This window comes from Triplophysa rosa, linkage group LG2 (assembly GCF_024868665.1).
Source record: "Triplophysa rosa linkage group LG2, Trosa_1v2, whole genome shotgun sequence".
In the NCBI taxonomy this organism is placed as follows: domain Eukaryota; kingdom Metazoa; phylum Chordata; class Actinopteri; order Cypriniformes; family Nemacheilidae; genus Triplophysa; species Triplophysa rosa.
In genome coordinates, this window is record NC_079891.1 from 32,695,013 (window position 1) to 32,705,131 (window position 10,119).

At 35.7% G+C, this 10,119-nt stretch overlaps 2 protein-coding genes across 2 annotated transcripts; both read left to right on the forward strand.

Annotated features, from left to right (window-relative positions):
- Positions 1 to 2,730: 2,730 nt before the first annotated feature.
- selenoe (selenoprotein e) lies at positions 2,731 to 4,324 on the forward strand. Its single transcript, XM_057322211.1, has 4 exons — positions 2,731 to 2,945; positions 3,063 to 3,139; positions 3,521 to 3,599; positions 4,044 to 4,324. The coding sequence occupies exons 1-4, from the start codon at positions 2,829 to 2,831 to the stop codon at positions 4,185 to 4,187; spliced, it is 417 nt and encodes a 138-aa protein (XP_057178194.1). The 5' UTR covers positions 2,731 to 2,828; the 3' UTR covers positions 4,188 to 4,324.
- Positions 4,325 to 4,636: 312 nt separating this feature from the next.
- zgc:112294 (transmembrane protein 17A) lies at positions 4,637 to 9,175 on the forward strand. The gene is made up of 4 exons (XM_057324605.1): positions 4,637 to 4,767; positions 5,687 to 5,793; positions 7,838 to 7,951; positions 8,224 to 9,175. The coding sequence occupies exons 1-4, from the start codon at positions 4,638 to 4,640 to the stop codon at positions 8,542 to 8,544; spliced, it is 672 nt and encodes a 223-aa protein (XP_057180588.1). The 5' UTR covers position 4,637; the 3' UTR covers positions 8,545 to 9,175.
- The last annotated feature ends 944 nt before the right edge of the window (positions 9,176 to 10,119 follow it).

Sequence of the window (10,119 nt, forward strand, 5' to 3'; positions counted from 1 at the left end):
GGGATGGCGGTAATGCGTGTGTGTGCAGTTTAAACCGGAGATGGTACGTGTTTGTTTACGTGTGCACATAGGGTTGGTGGCACTCTCACATGGAAGGAAAAGAGCGGAAGAGCTTGTAAACATGTTTTTGATGTTTAGTTAAAGGCGGGACTTGTCTTTAAACACAGGATTCATGTGCTCAACGTTTAAATTCAGAACTATTGAGGGCAAATGGACTTTTGTATAAAAACCTTACAAAAAAGAAGTTTATTCAAGTGTACTTCTTTTAAACTAACATATAAAGTATACTTTCAGTCTACACCGTCAAAGATTTTTGCTGCCTTAAGTACAATTTACTAGTCATTTCAACTTACTATTTTACTTTTTTTTTACTTTAACTTATCAAAATAAAACCATTATTTTTATAAGTTACATCGTTAAAATAGTACGTTGAAATGACTTTTGAGTAAACACAATTGTGTACTTTTTATGTACTTCTCAGAAATAAAGTATACTTTAAATTATACTTAAGTAAACTAACTGACAGAAAAGTCTAAGTACATTTATAAAGTATTATAACGTAATATCTAGAAACATAGCAGTGTACTTAAAGTGCAAAATAATATAAAGTATGATGTTACAGTAAGTTCACTTAAAGAAAACTTACTTGCAGTTTAAAAACTAAGTTGTAGTTTAAAGTGTACTTTCATGAACTAAAATGTGCAATTGAACTATACTGAACTAGTAAAGTATTACCTGTTCACTACATAAGTTCACTAGTATAGTTGCAGTACAAACAAAAAATGTAGTTGAAGTTTACTACCTTTACACTTTAAGCATACTTTAAAAAACGGAAAATGTAGCCCCTGCGATTATAAAAACAGTACACTTGCAAGTATACTACTAGTTATAGGTCATTTCTTAATTATTTCTCCTAGACAGCCAGCAAAGCTAGCTGGTCAAACTGGTCAGCTGTTTGTTTTATCCTGGTGATACTGGTTGACCAGGGAAGGTATTGCTGGTTCAGCTAGTCAAAACAAAACTCTTGCTCCTGCTGCCCAGATTTTTCTCCTGAGAAAAACACCCTGTAAATCTCACACGTCTCCTCTAGACTTTTAGAAGAGATCTCAGCATACTGTGCTCATGTGGGTTTCATACCCACATGAAATGTATATTAAATAGCTATGAAAGAGCAATATTTTGTTTAAGCTTACCCAGTTTCAATAGGCTTGAGCTACATCTTCACAGAGTTAGCCTACATTGGGCTTCATGTCTGGCCTGCAGATATTATCATTCTCAGGTCCAAAGGGAAAATCTGGGTCTTTTTAGGGATAGACATCGTGTCATTTTACACATCAGCGTTTGACCACAGCTGTAGAGACAGACAGACAGACAGAAATGGGGCCCCAGCTTTACTTGTGGATGATAGATGATGATGGTTTTGCTCAAGCATTCCTATGGAGAATGGTTTATTTTCACTGGAAACATAACTGTCTGTGGCAAGAGTTTTGGAAGCAATTTTACTCAAAACGATGCCAAACGTCTATCCTGAAACATTGGCGCCCTCTGTAGGTGACCGATAGTCAATGCACCAGGGCACTTTATGCATGTCTAGCAGACAAATCATTTTGGGAGTTAAAAATACTACAAACAAAACGATTTCATATTCACTTTTGAGCAATACAACAGTAATATTTGTACATTTATTTATAGAAAAAGTAAAAAAAAATTTTTTTTTGTGATGACCTTGACAGTTCTTACGTGTCTTGTCAGTCTTTCACATTGCTGTTGGATGACTTTGTCACTCCTGCGGTTTGATTTTGTTAAAAATTCAACAGACACTGCACTGGAATGGCCACGATACAAATAAATAAAATAAATAGCCTAAAAAGCTACATTGATGGATACGCAAAATGGATCATAAACATATAATTTAAAAAGTATCAAATCTGGTCAAGTAGAAAAACAAAACACAGTTCACTCTTAACAGTCAATTATTTATTAATAAATATTTGTTAATCTGTGTTAATCTTTTCTGTTTACAGTAAAATGTAGATGTTAAACGAATAGGCATAACTTTGAGTGTACTCTTTTATTTCGTGTTTATTTGGTAAGACTTTTCATATTGTCCGTTTGTATTTCACATTCTTGTGGTGTCGGTGGTATTGCATATTTTTTTCTTATAAATATTGTTCAATGAAAAGCTTGTTTTTAAATATTTTTGAAAACAAAATACATTTTAATATCTGCTACTCATGCTATTTACATGCACTTAAACAAGTTAAAAGACTCGAGACTAACTCAAAGACAAACTCTTTGTCAAGATAGGCTCAAAGATTAGATCAGAAGAAGACTACATTCAACGACTAACTCAACAACTAACTAAAAAAACTAAAGACTAAACAACTAACTTAACGACTTATTCAATGACTAACCCAAAGACCAACTCAGACTTTTATTCTTCTGGATCAGAGTGTTGTTTATTCAGCAGCTGTTGTGTTGTGTTGTGTTGTGTTAGTTATTCATCAGTGGATTTGTGGGAAAATGTGACACAAGTCCAGCTGCCCGACAGTCTGCTGAGTGAAAACAACTTGACTGTAAAGAATCCTCTGAAAACATTTGACTACAACAAACAACCTTCACTTTTCTTCATTATTCATTTGTTAATTAAATCTTGGATTAATCAACGCATTTCCTCTGGTTTCTTGTTTAATTTAATGCAATGTGATTTCCCTACATCAGCCAATCAGACTTCGCCACATGCCGTCATAAAGCTATCAGCTACCCATAACTCCTGCATTGACCCTGGTTTCATCAAGAAAGCTCAGTGTTTTTTGGACACGTGCAGGATGTGGCTCAAACTGGTGACTCTTGTGATTCTGTGTGCCACAGGCAAAACGGCTGAAAATGTTTCAGAAAGCGGTGCTGAGGAGAAGGAGCTCATCATTGCCAGAGGAAAACTGCTGGTGAGTGCTCAGTACAGTTTCTTTTAATACTGTACGGTCAGTGTGAGAGAATTGTATATACTGTACAGCGACATTCATTTTGACACTTTCTGTGTTTTTTCTGCTTTTTACTGGCAGGCTCCCAGCGTTGTTGGATGATCCATAAAGAAAATGCCAGAGCTCTATAAATTCCTCATGGAGCGATGGGCATTGTAGTATCCAACATTTCCTTGGATTGCTGTTAAAAAAAATGAGTCTTATGTTTCATTTTCTGTTTCCTTTTTGTTAACTATTGTATTTTTTAAAGAATATGAAATGAATAATGAATATGATAGAAAATGAAAGGCTGTTTATTTCTATATTTCTCTAATATCAAGTATAAATTACATAATATATCAAAGAAATTCAAGACGTTGTGTGATAAATAATCCTATTTCTATAAAGTTGCTTTGTTAAAACAGAATTTTACCAGCACGTTAGAAAAGTTTACAGGCCCAGAGTGCTGTATGTGTGCTGCCATATGTTTAAACATTTCAAAGCCAGAGTCAAAGGTCTTTTCCGGTTTGTCGCTGTTAACCTTAACCTGCTGCTTAAAGTCACAACCTGGAATACGAGTCAGGAGAGGATAAAACACCACGGCTGATCTTCTACAATGACAAAGATGAGGAGGTCAAGGTAAGACAGACTTTATATGCATCATCCCACTGTGTTTTGAAGAAAAATATGGTTATTTGGACTATATGAACACACTTTCTTCTTGTCATGTAAGTGTCTGTACTAAAATGTAAAAGAAATATCATACACAAGAAAGATGGACTACTTAACAAATTGTCATTTAAGAGTTTCTAAATGACATAAATGAACTTGTTTTATATATAGGCCTACATTATTATTGCATAAACATTCATATACTGCATCTGTCAATTTATTGATAAAGAGAATGCATATATTTGTATATTATCATTTATATTTACTGTATTATATGTTATATTTATGTAGGAAAATGCCATGGTGACAAAAGAGGAAGAACGGGCTTTTTTATGAAATTAGGCTATAAGAGATTGTTTTGATCATGTTAGTCTCTTTAAGGCCTCTTTCACTCATTTTTGCCTTCCTAAGGTTGTGCCTGTGAAAAAGATGAAGGCAGATGAGATCAGCAGCTTGCTGGATTCTCTTGGTTTCTATAAGAGGTCACAGAAAGGTGAGGAGGTCCCAGAGGACTTCAAACATTTCCCTTTAAAAGCGCCACGGGATGAACTATGACACCTGCTGGTTGAAGCTGGTATTGCATCCTGCTACACATGACGTCCAGGATCTCAAGACTTCACACAGTCAGACTCTGGACTGACACACAGATGGCAGTTTGTTCTACCACTCGTTTTACTACTACTTGTTTTAATCTCACAGTGTATGGATTTTACAATAAACTTTAATATAAAATCTTTTTCTCTTTGTTATGCTAATTTACAAAAAACGACCACACATGGCCATTACAGAAAATTTACAATTAAAGTAAGAATAACTGTGGTAAGAACAGTAATTTGGTAACTATAGTAAGCATGGTACATTTCTGTAAGAGTGACGTCTATAATCCTGCTGTCAGACTCCATCTGTTTAGACGGATTTAATCTGGTGAGCTCTTGGGTGGCTCTAATTAATCTAACAACACACAATCCAAATGGGAGATGTACGCATGTCTGGATGGTGTTGATCATGCCTGTGTTTTACACACCTATACCTCAGAATCTGAGAGTGGGTTTGGCTAATGTCAGCGGCTCAGTGTTTTTAAATAACAGGACGAGAGACAGTGAAGACCTCAGGGACTTTTATCAAGATAATGAAGGTGAGACGTGCAGTCTAGATTATATATCGTAGGTTACAAAATGTGTTGCTTTTTCATAAATCGCAAGTGGATATAAAAAGATAATGTAAATAAAGCACTAGGTGAGCACTACTGCTGTTAAGCATTTTACATGAATTGAATATAAAATAAGCTTTCATAGTCTTGAAATGTTTTTAAAGTCAATGAAAATGTTAGTAGTAATCTAATATATTTAATAGCGCCATAAGAAAATGTATCACTGTACAAAATCACTTTTAATAATCTGACTTCTATTTGACTAATGACTTGAAAACCCCAAAATTTGATTTAAATAACAATTTAAGTCAGCTTTTAAACTAAAGTTTTCAGTTTTTTCAGTGATGGAATTTCTTATGGAGCTATTATATATATTATATAACATTTTTTTTAAGTGATCACAAACGTAATATCTCAAATAGAGACAGAAGTCACATTTTTTCTTAACATTTATCTTGAACTGTGCTTGTTTAGTCAGAGATTTTGATATAAATTTATACAAATATTTTTAAATATTTCTCATCAAAATCTTCCAAGACCGAATGATCTGAGCTGTGATATTCAAATGATAATAAACTTTTCTCTAAAATGAAAGACAATCTTACTAAAGCATCTGGGACTATAAAAACATAGCCACTAATAAAATTGTTCTTTGATTTTTGCCTCTATTGCTTTACAGTAATGTGACACTATTTATGGAAGTTTAAAATATTCTCATAAGACACTGATTATGAAGATTATGTTATTCGGTTTACCCCAGGTGTTGAAAGACATCTATAATGGACAATTTAAAAAGCAATTACATTTGATTAAACATCATTACTGAGTGAATATGGTGTTAAGTGATCTTATCAAACCTGTCGATCTTTCATGATGACTCACCTGATGTTTCTGTGTTCATCAGCGTGTACTGAGGTCTCCTCTCAACTTCCACTGCAGATGCTGCTCTATTTCAACAGCTTCTTCTTTCCTTTCTGGTGGATTTCTGAGGTTGTTATGCTAAACGTGAAGGTGTGTCAGGTCCTCTATAAACAAATCATTTTATGTCATTCAAACTCATATATAAACCAAATGTCAGAACAGCTGTATCAAGATACATTTAAAATGCTTGTTGTGCTACAACAAATAGTTATACATAATGTATCAATTTAAATAATGTATCATTTGTGTTTCATCATGCTTTACATTACAATGTAACATTTACACTTTGTTACATTTTGCTTTACATTACAGAAATTAGAATGCTGTCAAAAACAAACAAAAAAATCCAAGTGGTCCCAAAAGTATAGGTTTAATTTTCCTTTAAATTTGGAGGGTGAGATTAAATTTGATCATTTTAATGAAAACACATGTCACAAGCCAACTGAGGTTAATAGCAAATGAGAAGCTTTGAACTATCTGAAAATGCTTTCAAATAAGGTCATTTATTATTTTGTCCCTCTGTGTTTTGGAAATTGTCAGGCGCAAGGTTATTTTAGTTCACTAAAATTAAAACTTTGAAAACGCTCCTGTTCATTAAAATCAAATCAAATATTGACCTAAAAATTATTGGAAAAACTTAAACTAAATGAAAAATTGAAATGTTGCCTAAAACATAAGTTTAAAGCACTCAAATTATTATAATAAACAAAATAAATAAACTAAAATAAAACTAAAATAAAAATGAATTAATCTTATAGCAACATAAAAAATAAACAAATTAATCATAAAATGACAAAAGCGTATACAAAAATTGCAAAAACTTTAACTAAAATTAACATGAAAACGAAAAATCTAAAAATGAAAGCTAATTGAAAATATTAATAAAACTAAATAAAACTAAAATCAAAACTATAATAACCCAGGTGCAGTGACTTGGCTGTAAATTATTATTACAATAAATGTATGAACATCAAATCCATTATTGCATCCGCTGCCAGGCCATTAGCAGAGAGTGTTCAACACTAAAATCACTCTTGCATCCGTGATAATGACCTGTCGCTTCCAGCTCGAGTGATTCTATAGAGTGATTCATTAGCTTTCCTGTGGCTCAGTGGTTAGAGCACGGCGCTAACAATGCCACAGTCATGTGTTCGATCCCAGGGGATTGCATATAGTCAGAAACAAATGTATAGTACAATGCAATGTAAGTTGCTTTGGATAAAAGTGTCTGCCAAATGCATAAATGTAAATGTATAGAGAGTATGCATGTCTTGTCACTTTACCATGTGAGCACGCCAGAGCGCGCCCCTGTGGGTGGCAAAATGACTGCTTACAATATCAGGAAACGCAATTCCGCGCACTTGATTCCTTTGTAAGTCATAGGGAAGTCGTAGGGATCACCGTCGAGTCCAGCTGCTTGTCATTTCTGCAAATAATTGCGTGTTTGAGAGCCGGTTTCTTTGTTTCTCCTATTCTCCTCAGCCATTTTGCTGGGTGTTTTGCCACCCAGGCAGGGGCGGACTGGCCATCTGGCGTTCTGGAAGTTTTCCCGGTGGGCCGCTAACGTATGGGGCCACACGCTTGGGCCGCTCAGACTGACGTATTATAAATGCGAATGCACGCACTGCGAATGCAGAAGACACGTATGCATGCCACATACCCCCCCGGTCGACAGAACCGACCATGCACCCCTAACCCCCCACCCCCCGTCGACAGAAATGATGGAGGGGCGATGTGGGCCAAAAAAGCCAGGGCCGATTTTTCTTCCCAGTCCAGCCCTGCACCCAGGGGACACGTCCGACATGTTCACGTGGGAAAGGGACATCAATGCATACCCTCTATTATTGTATATATCCCATTTTTTTATATATTTATGTAAGAAACTGCTAATGGATGGGTAGCAAAGCATCTTGAGGGGGCAACCATGATGACATAAGATATTTTTATTAAAATATACCTGTAAGAGAGCAAGGTTGTTGCAATCACAGTTATTCAAGATGCTAGCATTAGCATTTCTAATTTCAAGAAAGAAGACTTCACACTATAATTCACTGAACACCTCTCTCAATTATATTATATATATCTCAGAAATATTTTCAGGGTCATACTAACTTTTTTCTTACCTCCTCTTTAGTTTTCTTTACTGCCCGTGTATTACCAGTGTTTGCTGGTGACAGGACTGGTGCTGATTAGCATATTTGAAGTGTTGCGTGTGTATCTGGGTTACGTCGGGAACCTCAAAGAGAAGGTAAATACTGAAGAAACTTTATAAAAAAATTCATTAGAACAGCCGGCATTGGCCTCATAGCATCTCTAATGCTTGTGTGAGAGAAACTAATACAGAAAAAAATAAAACAAATGGGAAAGGAATCAAAAGTTCATTTATATTTAAAGGGTCACAAATGTTTAAATCAAACATATTTATATACATCAAAACTAGTTTCTAAAAGATTATATATAGCCTTTATGGCTTATAACAGTAGTATTTTATGCATAACATTTACCTTTCTTTCTCTTGAGGTTCCAGAGTTAGCTGGATTCTGGCTGCTGTCCTTCCTCTTCCAGCTGCCAATCCTCCTCTTCTTCATGACGGATCCAGACATCATCATCCTGCCTCTGGAGCGAGCCGTTCACTCTCTCTACCTGGCCTTCCTGCTGGCCGAGATCCTGGCATCCTTTCTCGCCCTGCGTGTCATGACTCGTAAACTCGCCCTGCAGTTTCACATGAGGCAGTTTGGTCCCGTACAGAGTCTTCATACAGTAGATGCCCTGCCTATGCTTGGACTCTCATGTGGGACCAGGAGTGTGTTGCCTGTGATGGACATCCCTCAGCCCCAGTGAGATCTGGCATATTATGGAGATTGGTGTATCCTGGTGGTTAAAAATCGAGGCTTGTAAGTTAACCAAACAGCTGTTGGTTCCTTTTGTGACCTTAAAGTACAAGGTAGGAGACATTGGGGCAATTGGTAACGTTGATCTTCATGTTCTTAGATCAACATTATTGCTGGTCCTACCTTTGGATTAACCAATCTGATTGTAGGATTTGGTTTTGGGTCAATGTTAGGTTTAAGACTGGGTCAGGGGCTTCTGATTTTAGGGATAAGATGTGGCTAGAATTGAGGTTATGAATATTAAGTAAGCTTGAAGTATAAGAAGAACTGACAGCAAAGTTCATATGGAACAAACAAATTATACAGATTTTGCCAAAATATCTCGACCATGTCGTTACATGGGTACTCTGAATTTTGTTTATTTTGCAGAAAAGCTATCAAATATGTCATGCATGTGTGACAACATGCCCCGGTCTTCCTTCAATCAACAAAACAATAAATATTATACTATTTCTTATATTATAGTATAGTATATTGTATTATATTCTGTATAGAAACAAATAAGGATTTCATGAAAAAAATGGTGGCAAAGAAAAAATCCACTACTTTTTCTTATGTGGCATATAATATGGTATAACTAGAAATATATATAACTAGGCTTGTTTATTATTCAAAATGACCAAAACACTAATAAACATTTTGATTTGTAATTATTTAGTTTACTGTAATGCTCACTTTGTCTTATTTTAAGTTATCTAGAGCCCCTGGCATTCTGAGAAGCGAAGCATGTAAAACAGTGTAATTCGTCTTTTAACCACATGGTGTCGCTCTGAGACTCTCGTCAGATCTCAAATGAGCACAGCCGGAATGAGTCATCAGGAGGCTGAACTCCCGTGCTGAGGATACACACATTATACCATAAGCATCTCTCTCCTGTGAAATATGACAGAATTGCATCCAAACTCCAATTATTTGTATGATACACGTGACGTTTTCCAACTAACCTATAACATACACAATGCATGAATAATATGTTCTCAATGGTGCATGGTTGTATCTTTTCCATACAACAAAGCTTGTGTTGCATTTTAATACTTCAGCTGATTATGAATGCATTAAGAGATCTTTACGACATGTTGCCAAAATTCAGTATTCATTCATACAGATCGTTAGTCTTGTGTTTGTTTTTGACGATTTGTGCCACACACAAACATCTGTTCCCATCTTAAATAGCTCTGGAGATCTGAGGGCTTCGCGAGAAGATAAAAGGAACTCGTACACCGTGTTGACTCCCGCTTTACATCTGAGCAGTAATTTGGCAGTTCCCAGAGAGATGGAGGGAAAGAGAGAAGGAAATATTTCCTCTCTTCTCAGTCTCTCCGTCACTGTAATAGTTTGCAGTGACAGATTACACTATGCAGCAATTAACGCAGAACATAATTCATTATACAAGACAAAACTTCTCAACTGTCTCATGACACGAATCAAGTATGATCCAGTTGCCCATATACAAAGTATGAAAATTATGAATTCAGAATCATGAAACACTCGCAGCATGCTGCTGACCTGACCTCAGATTTGGTGT

Bases quoted from the DNA above. Each gene is read 5' to 3' on its own strand.
- zgc:112294 (XM_057324605.1), top strand. From the start codon at position 4,638: ATGCCTGTGTTTTACACACCTATACCTCAGAATCTGAGAGTGGGTTTG. The intron at 5,794-7,837 runs GTGTGTCAGGTC...CCTCCTCTTTAG, and splicing joins TTGTTATGCTAAACGTGAAG to TTTTCTTTACTGCCCGTGTA. The intron at 7,952-8,223 runs GTAAATACTGAA...CTTTCTCTTGAG, and splicing joins TCGGGAACCTCAAAGAGAAG to GTTCCAGAGTTAGCTGGATT.